Consider the following 22,512-nt stretch of genomic DNA (forward strand, 5'->3'; position numbering starts at 1 on the left):
ATGAATTCCTGTTAGAGCAGTTCACACTAGTTACTGGAAGAAGAAATAGAATAGTAGGGAGAAGTTGGAGAGGTAGGTTAATATGTTTTCGCAGAACTTTTTAGATAGCAGTTTGGGTTGATGTCTTTTTCTTTTACTTGCCTACATTGGCTAGTTTTAAGCGTAATGATATTCTTAGGGGTGATTTTCTATTTATGTGTACAGAGATGGGATTAAATACTTGATGCTAAAGGGATGGGGCATATGGGAGTATTCATTTTGTAAAATTTTACTTATAAAACCTAATCAATCACAATGCTCCCCATAAGTATCTAATATGATATTCGTGTTTCTATCAGGATTGATGCTGGACCAATGGGGCTGTAGTTGGGCATACAACGAAGTTTGAGGATGGAAGGAAAGAAAGATAACTGAAGAATGTTTCTTATGGTATCATATATGTTCTTTTTTGTTAAGTCGTGTAATTTAAAAGACATCCAACTTTACTTTTGTCTTGAAAGCTATGCTACAGTTTTATGAGTTTGAACATAAACTGATGGCATGCTTGCTGCTCCTTCAGTTTTTAATGTTTAGTGATATAATGTTCACCTAAAATATTTGATATAAATCAGGGTATGAAACAGTGTCAATCGACTAGTAATAGGTTATTGTTATGTTAGAATTTATTTTATTAAGTATTCATGAAGGTTGGCAGAGGTAGTGATGACCTGACATGAATTCCCTCTTCCCGTGGTTGCTTCGAAGTTCGATCCTTAGTCTTATGTCTTTCTAATTTTGATATCGTTAATTTTCCGTAGAAGACCATCTGGTGTTCTATGGCTCCAACTAGGGTGGCATTCTTTGTATGGATCGTTGTATGGGGTAAGATCCCGACGATTGATAATCTAAGGAAAAGGGGCAACTGATTTGTTAACTGGTGTTGCCTATGCAAACAAGATGGTGAGTAAGTTGATCATATTCTCATGCATTGTCCTGTGGCGAGCAACTGTTGGAATCTTATCTTTGGTCTGTATGGTGTGCGTTGGGTTATGCCTCGTTATCCTTAGGATTTGATTCATGTTTGGAGAGGATGCCGTGTGAGAAGCGGTGTTTGTGATTACTGGAGAATTGTACCACATTGTATTTGGTGGTGCATATGGAAGGAGAGGAATAGTAGAATGTTTGAAGGGAAAGAGTCGTCCACGATGATTCTGAAACTTCACATCATTCGCTTTCTTTTTAGTTGCGTGAAAAGGAAGTCCTGTTCCTCTCCAGATGATTTAATCATTTTTTTGAATTCTTGGTGGCCTTAAACCCCGGTTCCACTTTTGTATAAGGGACGTCAAAAAACTGATTTTTGGCAATTTTCTCTCCACTTGAACGCCTTTTATTATTCAATTATTACTTGTCAAAAAAACAAAGTATTCGTGAAGGTTTGTCATTACAATGCTTACATGTTTCTTGAATTTCTTTTGCTGGAACTTACGTTGATTGGATGGTATTCCCTTTTTATATATATATATACATATATATTGGTGAACTATCCCTAATGGGTCTTTGGTAATAAAAGTATGGTTATAAATTGATAACTTTTAACTTAACCTGGATACAATTTCTCCGATTATTGACCTTTTAGTGGACAAACTTTTTGCAAATTTTGATTTAATTCCGTTGACATCTAAGGGCCGTTTACGTTAACATTTAGTGCTTATTGTTACCAAAAGGCTGAAAAACATGAAGATGTCAAAAGGCTGTAAACAACAATTTAGATTGATTTTGGAATTTGCCATGCACTTGTAGGAATTTGTTTGAAAATTTTCCCAACTCGAGTATACATAACTTTATACCTGTTAGGTAATCTTTGTTTTACCCACTCCATCCGAATCATGCATATGTGAAGAACAATTTAGATTGATTGTGGATCCAAGGCCTCGAGTGGTCTTACAGGTGCAAACTTAATTTTGGATAGTCGGAGCTGGGTTGGCCTCTTGATTCTTTGTTGACAACTTGAAACTGTCAATGGATAATACCTTGATTGGTTTCATATGCCCCATTGGACTATCTGATATTGCAGGTGAAGCACCTTGTTTTTGTTTTTGTTTTTGTTTTTCCCCCTTATTGGTAATAGAAAAGAATCAAATTCTGGTTCTGTGAAAAATTGTTAATTTGGTTCACGCTTTCTTCCTTTTATGCTTAACAATTTTGAGTTCCGAGAAATTACAGAAAAAGAGTAAGAAAAGGGAAAAGTGAAATAAGAACTGCACTTGTAGGATATTGTTGTCTTTCTTTTGTTTTTTCCCCTTATTGGTAATAGAAAAGAATTAAATTCTGGTTCTGTGAAAATTGTTAATTTGGTTCACGGTTTCTTCCTTTTATGCTTAACAATTTTGAGTTCCGGGAAATTACAGAAAAGAGTAAGAAGAAGGAAAGGTGAAATAAGAACTGCACTTGTAGGATACATTTTTGTAGGATGATGCCAGTTGAGAAGGTAGGTTCTGATTGAATATTGTGGATTTTCACTCGGATCTCCATACTCATTTACTATATGAGAGATAGTGGGTGCTTGCACCATCTTTGATTTAGTAATGAAAGAAGACGTGTCCATTAATATCAGTGGCCATTTATTATTTGTTTTTGTTTTTATTTTTTTTTTTCTTCTTCTCACATTTATTGTTGTAAAACTAAGTTTTATTTGTGCGGCTGCAGGGCTATCACTATTCTGTTGATTAGGGAAATTGATTTAATTCCAAAGTTTCTGTATTTCTGCCCCAAATGTTAATATAGTTTTCATAGAATTAGATTCTAATACTAAAATAATGTTTATCTTTTAGCACCAAGTTTGTTGCATATGCTATGCATGACATGCATTTGGTAGGTGGATGGTGAAATATATATATATATATAATTATGGTGCTAAAATTTATCACTGTTGTGCATCCTTTGTGTTTTATTCATTGGTTTTCTGATTGTGTTTTGTGTGCATTGGCAAGATTTCAAGAATTATACGATTTGAATGCATTTGGAAATGGGTTGGACTGATACAGGACTTGTATCTCTCTATTCAGAAATGGGTTAAATGAGTTTTTATGACCTTGTATATGTATGTTGTGTGTCGAAGAAAATTTAGGATAATGTTGTGTTACATATGTTGTAACTTGTAAATAGATTTTCTCCTTTCACAGGATTAGAGACAAATATCATCCCTACAGGAAAGAATCGAGGCTTTAGAAATCTATTTTCCAAGATGATTAGGGAATTCGTTTTGAATCCACAATTTCCAAATTTCTGGCTAATATGAAAACCATATTAGATGATCCAAAGAAAGCTATTTTCCAAGTTGATTAGTTCGTCTTTTGATCCAAACACCATATCAGATAGATTATCCAAATTATTTGTTGCCAGGAGTCGTGTGTGTGTGTGTGTGTGTGTCACTGTCAATGTGTATTGTATGCGAAAGATTTATAAAATTTATAAAAGATCAACTGGTGTGTGCTTAATAGAAATCGGATATCCATTCTCAAAGTCTGCGTTGACAGATGAATGGGTCAATGGGATGGTACTTTGTTTTGGAATATTAGGAGTATATGAGTTTTTGTTCTTATGCTCTTTCTTGTTCCCTTGGATTTTATTTTTCATTTTGAATAATCATAATTGCAATGAAGTGATAATCCTTAATTATAATATGTTTGAATTAAAGGATTTTTATTTTTATTTTTTATTTTCTCCCGACAATAAACTCACACAATGCCCAATTTTTATTTTTCTTTCCTCGACAATAAATTCACACCCATGTATTTTGTATTTCACTAAAATGAGGGGGAAAAAAAAAATTGGAAAAAAGGAAAATAAGGAAGAGGGAGGAATTTGGTAACATTACGTGAGATGGTCTTGAAAAAAAGAGTAAGAACTTTTTTCATGCTTTATTTCTTTTTAAAAAACTTTTTAAAAATCAAAAAATATAAAATAATTCTCACTGGAACTAAAAAATTAGTAACCAAACAAATAGTTAGACTATTATTATTAGGGTAAAATGCTAAAAACCTCTCTGAATTATGGGGGTTTGCAACTAACCTCCCGAAATTACAAAAAATTCTCCTGAATTTTCAATTTGTTGTAATTTGCCCACACAGGCCACCAAAAAAAAAATAAAAAGACAATGCTACCCTTCCTATAAAAGGACGCAGTTTCCTTTAAACTCCATTTCACTTGACGAGGCAAACACAAACCAACCCAAACAGCTCTGTATAATACACACATATACATATATATATATATATATATATATGCAATGTTCATCTTCATCATCGATCTCCCTCTGTGTGTTTTGAAATTCAAGAAATCAAAGCATTGCACGAATCACTCGAATCAGTTGAGACTCATTTGAGCTGACTCTGTCAAATCGTCACCCAGTCGTATAATTGTCTGCAAAACCCTAACCCATTTTTTTACAAAATCCCAAAATTGAATCATTGTATATACCAGCGGTGGCAATGAAGAAGGACAGACATCGGGATGGATGGGGTTTAACAACAAAATATGTACGTGTGTTCGTGTGTATATATGTGTGAGGTGGCGGTGATGGTAGTGGCAAAAATTGGGTGATGGGGTCGGTTTACGGTGTTCTGATTCTCTGAAGGTTTAGCGTGAATTATTTGAATTTCTAGAGAGAAGGTCGTGGTTGGTGAAGAGGCGGCAATGGTGGTGGCTTGGGTTTGTATGGTTCAATTGAGAAGATCAGATGAAACCTTCGGTTTGAGTTCTTCAATGGGTCTTCAACAATGGAGTTTTCGGCCATGTTCTAGTCTTCAACAATGGAGTTCTTCCGGCCATGTTCTAGTCTTCAATCAATGGAGCTCTTCCGGCCATATGCTAATCTTCAATTAAATGATGAATACCCTATTGATGACATGATTCTGAAGGGTAGTAGCATGGCCAAATCCAATCGCCACGTGGCAACCTACGGCAACGCCGAGTTCATCCTTTGTCCTCGTCGGCGCCGTTTCTAGGTTCGTCGGCAGCAAATGGGATATTGTTTTGACCAAACCAAACCCAAACAGCTCTGTATCACACACATAGTATTTTTTTACTCTTATTTATTAAATATGTTTTACTCTTTTATATATATATATATATATATATATATATATATATATATATATATTAAGGGCACTCCTGTTCTTTCATGCTTCTAAGGGTAGTATGGCCTTTTTAAAAAATCAACATGATTTAACGTGTAATTCTCACCGGACGTTGGTCGGATGGGATGATTTGTAATTTTTTTGCATAGGTCAGGGAATTTTTTGTATTTTTAAAAATTCAGGGAATTAGTTGCAAGTTTTTTCAGGGAATTTTTTTGCACTTTACCCTTATATTATTATTTAACCTCTTCGAAAATAAAAAACTTTCTTTCTTTATTTTTTTTATATATAAAAAACAAGGTCCTTACTGATTAATTTATCCTTCTATTAATATATATATATATATATATATATATATATATATATATATATATAAATTCACTATTTTCTTATTATTCACTCTCTTTTATATTTTTTCTTAATTGTTAAAACAATAACCAAATAATCTTTTTTTCTTTTATTTTATTTTTATTTTTATTACTGATATCATATTACCATCATTTTTCTATGTTCTAAATTCACTCCACAAAATGCACTGGACTACTTGAGAGAATGTGCACGGTTTATTGCTACTTCTATTTTCAGAATCAAAACGGCTATCTTCCAAAACCCTAACCATTGTTCCAAAACCTCATAACCTGGAATCAGAAACCTAACCATCGTTCCAAAACCCTATGCACCGTGTCTTCCTTCTCACATTAACCCTGGAAGCAGCGAAAAGATGTCAGAGGTTCCAGAGGATGTAGTCGCCAATATAGTCTCGATTTTACCTGTGAAACCTCTTCTGCGTTTCAGGTGCGTTTCTAAATCCTGGTGTTCCCTAATCGACAGTTCAGAATTTCGTAAATTGCATCTAAGAACATCAAAAGAAAGAAATGAACATCAATCGCACCCTCATTGTGTAAAGGGACAAACTCTACTCAGTAGAGTTGGATTGGCTCGATCATGCTGTTGAGCTTGACGATCCGTTTCCGTCTCCGTTTAATTGTGGGAGATCCTAAGTAGTAGGAGTGTTGGGTTCTTGCGATGGGTTGCTCGGTTTGTTGTACCCATTTAAGGACAACAAAAGTAGGAGTGTTAGGAGTGTTTATTGCTCTGTCTTGTGGAACCCGTCCACCCGAAATCACCGAATATTACCCAACTCTTCCTTTGAGAATTCACGTAAAGCCGAATGCTGCAATTGGATTGTTATTTACGGATTTGGGTATGATGTTGTCAATGATGACTACAAGGTGGTGAAGATGGCGGTGTGTCCTTCCAAAGATGATTATGCTTTTCTTTCTGAAGTTGAAGTTAAGGTTTATAGTGTGAAATTGAATTTGTGGCGAAGGGTTAAAGATTTCCCTTATTACATCCGGTACCACCAAGAGAATGGTGTTTTCATTAGTGGGGCTCTGCACTGGGTTGGGAATGAGAGACGAGAATCATCATCTATTATTTCCCACCTGATAGTTGCTATTGATCTTGGATCTGAGGAATATAGGTTGGTTCCGACCCCTGAATTTTCAGATAAGAATTTTTTTATGCATGTGGTTGACTTGGGAGGATGCCTTTGTATATATTGCGATTACTTTGATGGCCATGGTGATGTCTGGGTGATGAAGGAGTATAGAATAAAGGAATCTTGGACTAAACTGGTGTCCTTTGTATCAAAGCAGTTTGGTTATTTCAAGCTAATAGCATATTCAAAGTGTGGTGGAAAAGTAATGTTGGAACAGGCCGATCGAGAGCTTCTATGGTATGACTTAAAGAAAATGGAAAAACTCGAGAAGATTAAGATTCACGGCCTTCCGAGTTTTGAAAGCACAGATGACATGTTCCTTACTTATCAAGAGAAAAACATATGCTTGGAAAGCCTGGTACCGCTTCATGGTGTTGGTGAAAGTGACAAGACGAAGCACAAGCACAAAAGAAGATGAATAAAAAGAAGGGTAGAAAGAAGAGGTAACCCAAAATGAGTCTGTACTCCGCCTATATTGTTTGCACTTTTAAACTTTATCTTATTTGGCATAGCTAGTTATAGACATTTTGATCCTTTAAATTACATGATCAGATATAATATTTTTCAATCAAGTATGTCCTTTTTAATATTTGTGGATTGTAGAGAGTGGTGACGTAATCTAGTCACAATGCTACCGCTACGGCCAGTAGAACCATTGAGTTACCAGCCTCTAGTAGAACATATTCTAAGAGGAGAGAATTGTATTACCGTTTTTTTGTATTCTCTCTTTTTTACTTACGTTTATATCACCTAACACCTTATACATTGTATTCTCTCTCTTACAGATGAATTCCTGTTCGAGCAGTTCACACAACTAACTGGAAAAAGAAATAGAGTGGGGGAAGTAGTTGGAGGGGTAATGTAATATATTTTGGCAGAACATTTTAGGTAGCAGTTTGTAGAGTTGATATCTTTCTCTTTAACTTGCACATTGGCTATTAAATACTTGATGCTAAAGGGATGGGGCATATGAGAGTATCAATTTTGTAGTACATTTTACTTAGAAAACCTAATCAATCATAATCTTCCCATAAGTTTCCAATATGAAAATTCGTGTTTCTATTAGGATTGATGCTGAACTTATGGGACTGTAGTTGGGATTGCTACAAAGTTTGAGGATGGAAGGAAAGAAAGATAACTGAAGAATGTTTCTTTTATGGTATCATATATTTTCTTTCTTGTTTAGTCGTGTAATTTAAAAGTCATCCAACTTTACTTATGTCTTCTAAGCTATACTACTGTTAGTTTGCACCTAAACTGATGGCATGCTTGCAGCTCCTTCAATTTCTAATGTTTAGTAATGTTATGTTCACCTAAAATATTTGATATAAATCAGGGTATCAAACAGTGTCAATCAACTAGTAATAGGTTATTGTTATGTTAGAATTTCTTTTATGCAGTATTCATGAAGGTTTGATATTACTATGTTTACATGTGTCTTGAATTTCTTTGGAATTTATGTTGATCGGATGGAATGCCTTTTTTCTAGATTGGTGAACTGTCCATAATGAGTCTTTGGTAATATAAGTATTGCTATAAATTGTTAACTTTTAATGTTGATGCAGGACAGAATTTTGCACATTTCGACAAACCAATAGAGTATTTAGGGTGGAAATGATGCATTGAGAAAAACCCACTAGCTTATGGGTCATGCTGGTTTTCGGCTGAAAACTTTTGTTTAGAGCTCCGAAATCACGTTTTATCGTCTTATACGAGGCCTGCTAATTATTTCGGGATTTTTGTTCAAGGCCTTAACGAACTCGCATTGCTCTAAAATTTTAAATTTAGTATTTTTTATTTATTAGGTTTCTTATTCTATTTTTTCGGAATTTTTAGAGAAACTTTATTTTTAGGCTTATTTTTAATGTTATTTTCCTTTTGCTATTAGGTTTTTTTATGTTTTAGTTTTCTTCTAGAATTAGGTTTTCTTTTATTATAAATATGTGTACTGCCAAGTGCAGAATTAACTTTTATTCATTCAATTATCAATAATATATCAAATTTTTCTGAATTATCTCTTCGTTTTGTGGATTCAAAACAACTACTTTGTGGATTCAAAGTAAATTGTTCCTTATGAATAACTTTATCGCTTTCACTTATGTCAATTGGTATCAGAGCCTTGTCTTTTCCTCGTATGGCAGATGAACGTGGTGACGGCAACCTCACTTGCGACGAAGATCGGCAGAGAGTGGCTCCTTTTAGGGCCGAATTTCAAGGCTATCAACGTAAAACCCGACGAACGTTGCAAGATATTCAAGCAATAATTGTTAGGTTTGAGTTAGAGCAAAATCGCGAAAGCAACAGGGTGCGTAACGATGACGAAGATCGCGTTCGTCCTATTCAGAATCGCAACCCCATCCCACCGCGTAGGCAAGTAGCCTACAAGGAAGAATTCAGTGATGATGAAGATTATGCTGAAGAGGTCTTTGGGGGCTACAGAGACGCACGAAGATATTCTAATCATGGGGATTATGATCCTAGGAGTTTTCCTCCTAGTTTTGATAGTTTATTTCATGTTAAAGATTTTTTGGATTGGCTAGAAGATTTTGAGAGGTTCTTTGATTACATGAAAATTAAAGAGGAAAATAATGTAGCATTGGTCGCATATTAATTAGAAGGAATAGCTTTTAATTGGTGGGAACGGTTGCAAGTTTCTCGTGCATAACAAAGAAAAGCACCGGTACGATCTTGGTTGAAGATGAAATGTCTTTTGCAAGCCAAGTTTCTTCCACCTTACTATTAGATTAATCATGAAAAGAATTTTGTTGTTTCACCTCTTCTTGTTGAAGTTGATGCCGTTAAGAAATTTAACGCAGCAAAAGAAGAAAATGGTGACAAGAAGTTTGACGTTGAAAACGAAAAATATTAATCAATTGTTGACAGGGTCAAAGAAAATTTTAAATTGCATGTCAGATGGTTTTGATGAATTTGGAATTCAAATTGGTGAAGGATCATTATTTGAGCAGATTGCAAGTGAAGAAGTTTTTATTCAAAAAGGTGCTAATGAAAAAAAAAAAATGGTGTTGTGCTTTGGAGATTCTCATGGCAATGAACAATATGATTTTGTGGTCGGCATGTTGTTCGCAGCCAAACTCGAGGACGAGTGTTTTTTTTGAAGTGGAGGGGAATTTTGCACATTTCGACAAGCATTTCGACAAACCAATAGAGTGTTTTGGGTGGAAATGATGCATTGAGAAACTGGTGGGCCATGCTGATTTTCGGCTGAAAACCTTCGTTTAGGGCTCCGAAATCGCGTTTTATTGTCTTATACAAGGCCTACAAATTATTTCGAGATATTTGTTCAAGGTTTCTTATTCTATTTTTTCGGAATTTTTAGTGTTATTTTCCTTTTGCTATTAAGTTTCTTTATGTTTTAGTTTTCTTCTAGAGTTAGGTTTTCTTTTATTATAAATATGTGTACTGCTTAGTTTTCTTCTAGGTTTTCTTTTATTATAAATATGTGTACTGCCAAGTGCAGAATTAACTTTTATTCATTCAATTATCAATAATATATCAGATTTCTCTACATTATCTCTTCGTTTTGTGGATTCAAAACACCTACTTTGTGGATTCAAAGTAAACTATTTATTATGAACAACTTTATCGCTTCCGCTTACTGTTGCGATTTATATGCCCTGGCATAGCAAATTCCTATCTGGATTATAGTGACATATTTTCCTGACATATCTGAAATATTTATGATTTATATAATTGGTGAATTCAATGTATTATGTTTCGATTCACTATGAAATTGATAGTGTCCCTGTGATTACAAGAAATATTTATATATATATATATGTAAGTGATGACAATCAATGCATGATATATAAATAGTAATTATAAATTGTTCATAGTCGGTAATTATGGATGGACTCATAATTGATTCAGACTTAAACTGGATCCGCGTTAGGTTGAGATATATTGCGAGAGCCGTCGTATGTAATTGCTCCCTATCATTGTCATGGCATTTGACTCTTAAGTATGAGAAAATTATAGACTCTTTTATTAATTAATAATTACTTTGATTTGTTCGGCGGATTCTTCGGGATCCTTAAACCGACACTTTGGGTAGTTATGTGATTAATAGTTAGAGGGTTATATTTTCAATATTTGCATCATTGTTACTTGTATTTATTTTGTATTGATTATAGTTGATCACAAAGTAAATTCGAAGGCCTTCGTATGTTTTTAGACAAAATGATTTATTATATATTTATTTATTTAAATTATTATTTTTGTCAAACAAATGTTTTATTGTGATCGAGCCAGAAATAATCAAAGGTACCAAAATAAATATATTAATTAAGTAGTCAGATTGATGGCTTTATTTATCCGATAACTAATTATGCATAGAGGGGTCAAAGTGTAATATTGACTTAGAGGTTATTTATTATTTAATTGGAGTTCAATTAATTTGTTTTAGTGCAGTAGAAATTAATTTATAAATTAATTGAATTGGGTCCATGGACCGGGCCAATTATTAATTCCTTGTAACCAATAAAATAATAGGCCCAATGGATTCTCACTCATAGCCCAACTTGATATTGGAATCATATTAGATTTGAGAAATGTAAATTAGAGATTGAGAAGGATTCGTTGTTTCATTTTCTTTACCTTTATGTTGCTTATAAATATACATGGTCTATGTATATTTTAAGGGATGATTTTTAGAAGAAGGAAAAAGGAATTTATTTTCTCTCTCTAGAAAATTAGGGGTTATGTTCTCATCTAATGGAGGCTCCCACAAGCCTAATTTTCCAAGGTCATTCATGGAGGCTTATAAGTGATTCCTAAAGGCAAAACAATTACCAAGAAGATGGAGATCCAAGGAGAAGGCATCTTACTAAGGGATCTACAATAAGTGAGAACATTCACTTTAGAGGAAAGATTTAAAGGTTTGCTCAGACCTTTAATGTAAGTATTCAATCCATTAATTGAATGATATATCATATTTTTATTTTTGTATAAAACTTGTCTCTATGTGATGAATCAAGATCTATGCATCAAAATCCCTCGAAAAGTTTTTAAAACTTGCACGTTTCCCAACAGTGGTATCAGAGCATGGTTTGATTCATCACTAGAGATCATGATTTTATGAAAACCATCATTCATGGATCCAATTTTGATATGCATATATATTTATTTATTAATATATGTTGATGTATGAATTAATATATTGATATATAATGATGTATGTATAATTGTGAATGGATGATGATGTGTGTTAGGGTCAGGGATGAAGCTTATAGGATAATTGAATGTAATTTTATCTTTGGATGAATGTAATTAAGGCTTTGATTTAGCCGTTTGAAAGTTCAATGATGTAATTTAATTTTTTTTCATTGTATTTCAAGTTGTAAATATTTTTAAAGTCATGTAATATTCATCAAAGGAAGTTATGAAATTTCAAGAAGGTCCAAAAGGGTTAAATTATGCTTCAGTAATTTTTTGAAATTTTTCTGAATTTTTTGAAATTTTTCTGGAATTTTTTGAGGTTTAATTTAATTTTCTGGGAATTTTTCTGATTTTTCTAGAATTTTTCAGCGTTTTTCCGGTGGCCGGAGCATCGCCGGCGGCGAGAAGAGGCGTCGAAGGAGGCTGGAATCAGATATGGTGCATAGAGGGTGAGCCTGGCGCGTGAGGAACACGCGCTAGGAGGTGGCATTTGCATCACATGCTGGCGCGTGCATTGCCCCAGGCGCGTGTAAGCGCGTGTGGGGCCCTCCGGGCGCGTTCCAAGTGCTGTTTTGCCTCCACAAGCGTGTAGCAGCTCTATACAGGTGTTTACAAGTCGGTGGTGGACCCTCGCACAATACTTAGAGCAATTAAATGTTAAAAGCTGATTTCATTGGCCATTTTATTTGCTTTATTTGTCATTTATTTAATTATGCGATGTATGAAATGCATGGAATAGATAATTGTTAATTAGTTATTATTCATGCATTGGATCCATGATATTTAATTAAATGACTTGATTTATATTAATTAAATTATGAAAATTAAGTGGATCTGATTACTAATTAATTTGAGGGCACTTATTGGGAAACGCAAAATTATTTTTTGTAAATTATTTTTAAAGTGTGCTTCAAATTAAATATTAGCGAATCGTTTAAAGTCCAAATATTTTCTAAATTTAATTGGATTAAAATCAAGACGTTTTGCATGCATTATATCATGTAAATGAATAAAATGAAAACCCTAATTATGAATGATTAAAAATTGAGTGGGAGCAGGGATTTTTATACATTGCCCCATGGCCTTCGTTATTAACACCATTGTAATTAGGTCTTCAAAAATAAGGCCCCACGCATGATTTGAAGAGTCTTAATATTATAAGAATGGTTATCTCATGAAAATAATAATATTAAATGTTCATTGTAATTAGATCTTTAAAAATAAGGCCCTACACATGATTTAAAGAGTCTAGATTATAATGACAAGATATTTAATGTTTTATTTTTCATTAGAGCATTAATAACGTTATATACTCAATCTAAAATCAATAGTGTTAGCTCCCCAACGGAGTGGTCTATACTAGGTGATTTTAGAAAGGCTAAACATAATCGGTAATCATTTCATATAGATAGACAATGCATTGTCTTAAGAGATATGGAAATGATGGGATTTGCCTGCCAATAGCAATAATGAACTTCGCCAACCGAATAAGTTATTGGCGTATTGGTTATTCGATTTTTCATGCAGTGGTTAAGGGACCCACATACTATTTTAATGGAAGTGCTCGCCTAATAGTAAATGAATCTCAACAATAGTAATAATGAACTCCTCCAACAGGATAAGTTATTGACATATTGATTGGTTAATTTATTCTACTATAGAGTTGAGGGACCCGCATTAATTAAAAGGGATTGTTCACCAATAATGATAATGATCTCTTGTTCGATTGAGATTTATTGTATTATGTGGTTAACAAGCTCATTTTAATTTTAAATATGCATGACAGTATTAATAATTCACCTTGCATATTGTATGAATGCATTTATATTCAGATTAATTATGTCTAATCCAGTTTATCTGCTTGCTTACATATTCAATGTAACTGGATCTCATTAATATTGACTGAGAAAGGAACTTAAATATTTTATTCACAATGTAAGGATACAAATGTATTTACTACTCCTAAACCTAATCATTTTACTTTAAGATACCCAAGAGAACATTAATACTTTGAATAAGTGAAATAAGGCAAATGAGATGACTTGGTGCAATATTCTAGAGTTTACCTCGAATGCGCTCCAAAGCTAACATTTACATTATTTTATTTTCTTCAAGCATCATGTTAAAATTCAATAAGATGTTTTGGTGAGATTAGATAGAGAGTATGCCAAAGTACTATGTCAGACTTGAATATCATCAAGATAGCCTAAGGAACTCCAGTATGAAATCGAATTTTGGAAAATGATTGTTGATTATTTAAATATTAGCTGGAGATCAATAGGGCTGACTTGGGTGGTAAGTTTCAAGTTGACATGATTATTGCCTTGTTACCAAACTCGTTCGACTATGTTAAAGTGAACTAAATAAGAAATCAGTTTGGGTTCACACTCGCTGATATTTTTATAGAATTGGTAACAGATGAAGGGATAATCAAGAGTATGGGCGTTCCTATCAATCTAACCTAGTCTATACCATCTTCTTCTAGGCCCAAGTGGACGGGCAAAACAAAGAAGAAGGATGATAATAGGACTAGGCTAGCACAAAACATGGGTATTCAAAAAGGTTAAAGGGAATAAGGCAGTGTATGTTGAGGGCGAAGGAAATTGTTTCTTTTGCCGCTAACTATGACACTCAAGGACCAATTGTCTAAGCAATGACGTGGCATAGGAAAATATATATTTAATCATTGAGCCATGTTATGTGGTTGTATCTATTAATTCCTGATGAATAGATTCTGGAGCCACTAAACATGTTTTGCAATTCGTTGCAAGGATTTCAGGAATCCAGAAGCCTCGATGATATGGAATATATTTGTACTTGACCCGATGACAAGGTTGTAGCTAAGTCAATGGGAGTATTACATCTAAAATTAGAGAGTATGAGGATATTAGTATTAGAGAACTATCTTTATGCACAGAAGTTAGACGCTATCTAATTCTTGTTTCACTTGTGGTTTATAAAAACTGTGTTGTTATTTAGTAAAACTGGTTTTATAAAATTGAATAGATATACGATTGCTTCTGGTGCATTGAAAGATGGTTAATATACTATAATCACAAACTCTTAAGATTTGCAAGATGTAGAAACTAATGTTGCATCTTCTAGATTGAATGTTAAGAGAAAAATTGTTATTCCTGACTCATTGTATTTTTAGCGTCTATTTTTGGGTTGTAATCAATCAAAATGAGATTCAAAGATTGGTCAAAGAAGGTTAATTACCTAGTGAGGCAGAGGAGCCTAAACCAAACTTGTGAACCCTGTTTTGAAGGATAGATAACTCTTAGGGCTTAATCAGCCAGATGAAATAGAAATAAAGGACAATTGGAGTCGGTACACACTGACACGTGTGGTCTTATGAGCATCCAAGCAAGATTACTCACGTTTTGGATAAATTTACCTGTTGCGACACAAGTTTTATACTTTTGGTATATTCCGAGAGGGTCAAGACTGATGTGGAGCACAGATTAGATAAACTTATCAAGACACTTCGATCTGATCGAGGATATGAGTATTTCTTGGGCTATTGCAAAGACTATATGGTTAATGAGGGTGTTGTGTACCAGTTTTCCGCAATTGACGCTACATGCATTTAGGTGTCAAATGGGAATAACAGAATTCCACTTAACATGGTTAGATCTATGATCAGTTATGCCACATTATCTCTTTTATTTAAGAGTTTAGCGTTAATGACATCGATGCGCATTATGAACTGCATTCCATCTTACTCCGTCTCAAGGATACCGTTGAGCTATGTTTTTGACTAAATCTTAGTTTGAATCACATGCACATATGGGGTAGTCTTGCACATGTGCGCTTGATATGGACAAGTAAGTTGGAAACAGATCAAACACATGATAGATTTGATAGCTACTCTAAAGGTCACTAGAACGGATTATTTTATGATCTCAATGATAAAAGTTGATTGTTTACACTCACTGTTTATCTATAGGAGAATCATATTATGAATCATATACCTAGTAGCATAGTGTTAGAGAATATGGAATGAGTACCAGATGTACCACATATGAACACACTTATTATAATAGAGATTGAGAATAATAAATGAATTCCCTATTGATGCGTCAGCATCATCTAGTACACAGATTCCTGCATCGGTACATTAATGTAGTAGGAGGATTATTATCCAATCCGACAGAATCATGTTTTTAGGTGAGACCATTATGGACATCCCTGTTAAACATGAGTTGGACCCAGTAAGCTACACGGAAGCGTGAACCGATATGGATACAGATCGTTTTGGCGAGTTACTATGAAATCAGAGTTGGAATCTATGTATTCTAATAAATTCTGGGATCTTGTAGAACTTTCTAGTAGGGTGATTCCTATGGAAGGTAAGTTAATCTACAAAAAGATACCAGAAGATTTTTTAGTGAATAAATCATGAGTGTACAAGGGAATGTCATTATTTTTCTGATTCTATATTTATATATGACATCCTACTCATTTAGAATGATGTGGAAGTTTTGTCATAGATAAAGAGGTAGTTGTTCAATTACTTTTAAATGAAGGATTTTTAAGATGTAAACTATATTCCTAGGATCAAGCTTTTGCAAGACCAGGTTAAAAGGAAAATAGGATTATCTTAATAATCTTACATTGGAAAAGTTTTGACCAGGTTTGGTATGCGTAACTCAAAGAATGAGTTCTTGCTTTATTAATATGGATTGCTCTCTCTACTAAGTAGTTTTCTAAGACTAGCAGAGGAGATTGAGCAAATGAGACTGGAATTATATGTTTTGGCATATTGGAGTCTCATACATGCCATGGTATATACCGAACAGGACATCCGCTACATTGTAGGGATAGTCAGATGATATCAGTCCAATCCTGGACTTGATAACTGGTCTGTTGTGAAAATTTTCATTAAGTACCTAAGGAGAACCAATGATATCATACTCATTTATGGATGTGATGATATGGTCCTAGTCAGGTATGCTAGTTCTGATTTTCAATCAGAAGTAGATACTATGAGGTTCATGACTTAGTGTATGTTCATTTAATGGAAAGGAAATCAGTTGGTAGATTGTTAAGCAGATTTCAACTGCTGACTCAAATCTGCAGGTGGAATACATTGCAGCCTTAAAGGCGGCAAAGGAAGCCTATTGGTTTGATCTCACTGATTTAGAGGTTGTGGAGTATACTAGCCTGCCTATTGAGCTATGTTGCGACAATAGTGCAGAAGTAGTCCAAACCAATGACCCAAGGTTCTATAGAGGAACAAGATACACTGAGAAGAAGTATCATGTTCTACATGATATTGTCCGGCAAGAAAATGTACTTGTAGCCAGAACATTGCATTGGAACACAACTTTGTTGATCCATTATCAAAGGTGTCATTGATCAAAAATTTTAATCATCATCTGGATAACATTGGTGTTAGGTGCAATTTGAATTGGCTATGAGGGCAAATGGGAGCTGTTGGGATTTATATGCCCTGGCATAGCAAATTCCTATCTGGATTATAGTGACATATGTTCCTGACATATCTGAAATATTTATGATTTATATAATAGGTGAATTCAATGTATTATGTTTCGATTCACTATGAAATTGATAGTGTCCCTGTGATTACAAGAAATATTTATATATATATGTAAGTGATGGCAATTAATGCATGATATATAAATAGTAATTATAAATTATTCATAGTCAGTAATTATGGATGGACTCATAATTGATTCAGACTTGAACTGGATCCGCGTTAGGTTGAGATATATTGCGAGAGCCGTCGTATGCAATTGCTCCCTATCATCGTCATGGCATTTGACTCTTAAGCATGAGAAAATTATAGAATCTTTTATTAATTAATAATTACTTTGATTTGTTCGACGGATTCTTCGGGATCCTTAGACCGACACTTTGGGCAGTTATGTGATTAATAGTTAGAGGATTATATTTTCAATATTTACATCATTGTTACTTGTATTTATTTTGTATTGATTAGGTTGATCACAAAGTAAATTCGAAGGCCTTCGTGTGTTTTAGACAAAATGATTTATTATATATTTATTTATTTAAATTATTATTTTTGTCAAACAAATGTTTTATTGTGATCGAGCTAGAAATAATCAAAGGTACCAAAATAAATATATTAATTAAGTAGTCGGGTTGATGGCTTTATTTATCCGATAACTAATTATGCATAGAGGGGTCAAAGTGTAATATTGACTTAGAGGTTATTTATTATTTAATTGGAGTTCAATTAATTTCTTTTAGTGCAGTAGAAATTAATTTATGAATTAATTGAATTGGGTCCATAGACCGGGTCAATTATTAATTCATTGTAGCCAATAAAATAATAGGCCCAATGGATTCTCACTCATAGCCCAACTTGATATTGGAATCATATTAGATTTGAGACATGTAAATTAGAGATTGAGAAGGATTCGTTGTTTCCTTTTCTTTACCTTTATGTTGCCTATAAATATACATGGTCTATGTATATTTTAAGGGATGATTTTTAGAAGAAGGAAAAAGGAATTTATTTTCTCTCTCTAGAAAATTAGGGTTTATGTTCTCATCTAATGGAGGCTCCCACAAGCCTAGTTTTCCAAGGTCATTCATGGAGGCTTGTGAGTGATTCCTAAAGGCAAAACAATTACCAAGAAGATGGAGATCCAAGGAGAAGGCATCTTGCTAAGGGATCTACAATAAGTGAGAACATTCACTTTAGAGGAAAGATTTAAAGGTTTACTCAGACCTTTGATGTAAGTATTCAATCCATTAATTGAATGATACATCATATTTTTATTTTTTTATAAAACTTGTCTCTATGTGATGAATCAAAATCTATGAAGCAAAATCCCTCGAAAAGTTTTTAAAACTTGCACGTTTCCCAACACTTACATCAGTTGGTATCAGAGCCTTGGCTTTTCCTAGTCTGATGGCAGATGAACGTGGTGACGGCAACCTCGCTAGCGATGAAGATCGGCACAGAGTGGCTCCTTTTAGGGTCAAATTTCAAGGCTATCAGTGTAAAACTCGGCGAATGTTGCAAGATATTCAAGCAATGATTGCTAGGTTTAAGTTGGAGCAAAATTGCGGGAGCAACAGGGTGCGTAACGATGACGAAGATCGCGTTCATCCTGTTCGGAATCACAACCCTATCCCGCTGCGTAGGCATCTTTTTTACGAGGAAGAATTCAGTGATGATGAAGATTACGCTGAAGAGGTCTTGGGGGAGGGGGTTATAGAGACACACAAAGATATTCTAATCATGGGGATTATGATCCTAGGAGTTTTTTGTAATGTTTAAGTCTTATATATATATATATTACTAGAGGGACCCACAGTTTTGTTTTAAAGTGGTCATAAGACCACGTTTGTGTTTTGGTTTTCTGTAAGCTCAATTCACTTTCTCCTGCTGCCTGCTTCTATCTTCCTCTCTGATTTCTTTTTTTTCCTTTTTCCCACTTCAAGGTTTCAATCCTTGATTAATTCCTCATTTCTTAGTGTTTTTAAGTTAAACGGCAAAACGGAGAGCACGGCGAGCTCTACACGTGTGTACCAGCAATTTCAATTTTGAGCAACCTTGAGAGTCCGAAAATTGAGACTCATTTTGAGGGTTTGAGGTAAAAATTGGGGGTTTTGCTTAAAAGTGAGGTAGAGGTTCCTAATCCATGAGATTCTTGCTCCCTTGTGAATTATTCTTTGTTAAATATAGTTAAACATGCTAAATTTGAGATGAATGCCTCTAAAATGATTGATTTGGTTTTGTATATGGAATTCATGCTTATGTGTATATGTGGATTTGTGTTAAAAGCATACTTAAATGTTGATGTGTCTTAGGCACCACCTACTAAGCAATTTTGCTCACCCCTTTTATTTAACATTTTTTTTTCAGGAAACGGGAAAGAAGTAGCGGATGACATTCTACCACAGACTTAGTATGGATTAGGAGCTTATTTTGTTGTTTTTGTACTTGAGTCTCACTATTTTTGTACGACTAAGCATAATGTATTTTGTACAACGACTTATGGACTCTTATTTTAAGTATACCTATGGGCTGTAACTTTTGTATAAACTGTCTAAATGTTGTAAAACACGGACATTTGATATTAATCTTGTATTTTGGGACTGTAATTATGATATCTGGATGATATAGTATGTGGTTGTACCACCATGGAATGTATTATATGTTTATTGTGTTAGGACAGGTTAAAAATGCATTTAAATAGGTTGTCATAGGACGATTTTTAGTAGAGATCACGTCGATTTTTTTTTTTTTAATTTTGACATCATTTAGGATCGTTACATTTTTCCTCCTAGTTTTAATGGTTTATTTCATGTTGAAGATTTTCTGAATTGGCTAGAAGATTTTGAGAGGTTCTTTGATTACATAAAAATTAAAGAGGATAATAAGGTGGCATTGGTCACATATAAATTAGAATAAATAGCTTTTAATTGGTGGGAACAGTTACGAGTTTCTCATGCACAACAAAGAAAAGCACGAGTACGATCTTGGTTGAAGATGAAATATTTTTTGCAAGCCAAGTTTCTTCCACCTTACTGTGAGATTAATCATGAAAAGAATTTTGTTGTTTCACCTGTTGATGTTGAAGTTGATGTCGTTAAGGAATTTAATGCGGCAAAAGAAGATGATGGTGACAAGAAGTTTGACGTTGAAAGCGAAAAATATGAATCAATTGTTGACGGGGTCAAAGAAAATTTTAAATTGCATGTCCAATATGGTTTTGATGAATTTGTGATTCAAATTGGTAAATGATCATTATTTGAGCAGATTGTAAGTAAAGAAGTTTTTATTCAGAAATGTGCTAATGAAAATACTTTGGTGCTGTGCCTAGGAGATTCTCATGGCAGTGAACTATATGATTTTGTGGTAGGCAATAATTCATGTTGTTTGCAGCCAAACTCGATGACGAGTCTTTTTTAAATCGAGGGGACTGATGTAGGACATAATTCTGCACAGTTCGACAAGCATTTCAATGAGTTTGTTTTCGACAAACCAATAGAGTTTTTTGGATGGAAACGATGCATTGGAAAAAAACCCACTAGCTTTAGCTTGTGGGTCATGCTGGTTTTCAGCTGAAAACTTTCGTTTAGGGCTCCGAAATTACGTTTCATCGTCTTGTACGAGGCTTGCTAATTATTTCAGGATTTTTGTTCAAGGCCTTAACGAACTCGAATTGCTCCAAAATTTAAAATTTAAAATTTAGTGTTTTTTATTTATTAGGTTTCTTATTATATTTTTTTGGAATTTTTAGAGAAATTTTATTTTTAGGCTTATTTTTAGTATTATTTTTCTTTTGCTATTAGGTTTCTTTATGTTTTAGTTTTCTTCTAGAGTTATGTTTTCTTTTATTATAAATATTTGTACTGTCAAGTGCAGAATTATCTTTTATTCATTCAATTATCAATAATATATCATATTTTTCTATATTATCTCTTGATTTAAAACACCTACTTTGTGGATTCAAAGTAAAATGTTCCTTGTGAATAACTTTATCGCTTCTTCTTACGCCAAACGTAGTCCAGATACAATGTCTCCGATCATTGCACTTTTAGTGGACAATATTTTTCTAAATTTCCATAAATTCCTTTGACATCTAAGGGGTCGTTTGGTAATGCTAACGTTTAGTGCTTATTGTTGCCAAAAGGCTGCCAAGAACAATTTAGATTGATTGTGGAATTTGCCGTGCTCTTGTAGGAATTTGTTTGAACGTTTCCCCAACTATAGTATATATGACTTTTTACCTGTTAGGTAAGCTTTGTTTTACCCATTCCATCCCAATCATGCATCTCTGAAGACAATTTAGATCGAGTGTGGAACCAAGGCCTCAAGTGGTCTTACAGGGGCAAACTTATTTTTGGATGGTCGGAGCTGTGTTTGCCTCCTGATTCTTTGTTGACAACTTGAAACTGTCAATGGCCAAGACCTTGATTGGTTTCATATGCCCCTGAATTTGTTATTAATTCTATTTGGCTACTTTAGGTATACTTACTGTAAGTAGAGTCTGTAGAGACCTAGTCATGGTAGGATAAAATAGCTAGTATGCCTCCATGGAATGTCTAAAATTGTAGAGGAACGTCAAGTACTGATAGTTGTTGTTTTCCCCTTATTGGTAATAGAAAATAATTAAATTTGGGTTCTGTAGAAAATTTTAATTTGGTTCACGGTTTCTTCCTTTTATGCTTAACAATTTTGAGTTCCAGGAAATAACAGAGAAGAGATAGAAGAGGGAAAGGTGAAATAAGAACTGCAATTGTAGGGTGATGCCAGTTGATAAGGTAGGTTCTGTGTGGATGTTGTAGTTTTTCGGAATTTCAGTGGCCGTTTATTATTTGTTTTTTTCCCTCACATTTATTGCTGTAAACTATGTTTTATTTGTGTGGCCGCAGGGCTGTCACTATTCTGTCCATTAGGGAAATTGATTTAATTCCAAATTTAGTGTATTGCTGCCCCTAATGTTGAAATCCAATGTTTTTATTATTTTTTTCTTTTCTTTTCTTCTTTGGGGCCAAATTTTCTTGATTTTTGATCAAATTTTATCCTATTTATTAGAAATTATAGGATGAGTTGAATTTGTAAATTTTTTTTATCTGAAAATTTTAATTAAATCTGTATATTGCAAATTTATGTTTAAGATTTTGCCATATAATATTCAAACCCGGAGAAATTTACCAAATTAATGCTAGAATTTTAAAGCCTTGGCTTGGTTAGTCTCAAAACTGAATTAT

At 33.9% G+C, this 22,512-nt stretch overlaps 1 protein-coding gene across 1 annotated transcript; it reads left to right on the forward strand.

Moving 5' to 3' along the window:
* Positions 1–5,838: 5,838 nt before the first annotated feature.
* LOC132289402 (F-box protein CPR1-like) lies at positions 5,839–7,036 on the forward strand. The gene is made up of 2 exons (XM_059789972.1): positions 5,839–6,018; positions 6,176–7,036. The coding sequence occupies exons 1-2, from the start codon at positions 5,839–5,841 to the stop codon at positions 7,034–7,036; spliced, it is 1,041 nt and encodes a 346-aa protein (XP_059645955.1).
* The last annotated feature ends 15,476 nt before the right edge of the window (positions 7,037–22,512 follow it).

Source organism: Cornus florida, unplaced genomic scaffold (assembly GCF_030987335.1).
Source record: "Cornus florida cultivar Cherokee Brave unplaced genomic scaffold, ASM3098733v1 CherokeeBrave_3.0.0_Hap2_Chr02, whole genome shotgun sequence".
In the NCBI taxonomy this organism is placed as follows: Eukaryota; Viridiplantae; Streptophyta; class Magnoliopsida; order Cornales; family Cornaceae; genus Cornus; species Cornus florida.

Bases quoted from the DNA above. Each gene is read 5' to 3' on its own strand.
- LOC132289402 (XM_059789972.1), top strand. From the start codon at position 5,839: ATGTCAGAGGTTCCAGAGGATGTAGTCGCCAATATAGTCTCGATTTTA. The intron at 6,019-6,175 runs GTAAAGGGACAA...TACCCATTTAAG, and splicing joins ATCAATCGCACCCTCATTGT to GACAACAAAAGTAGGAGTGT.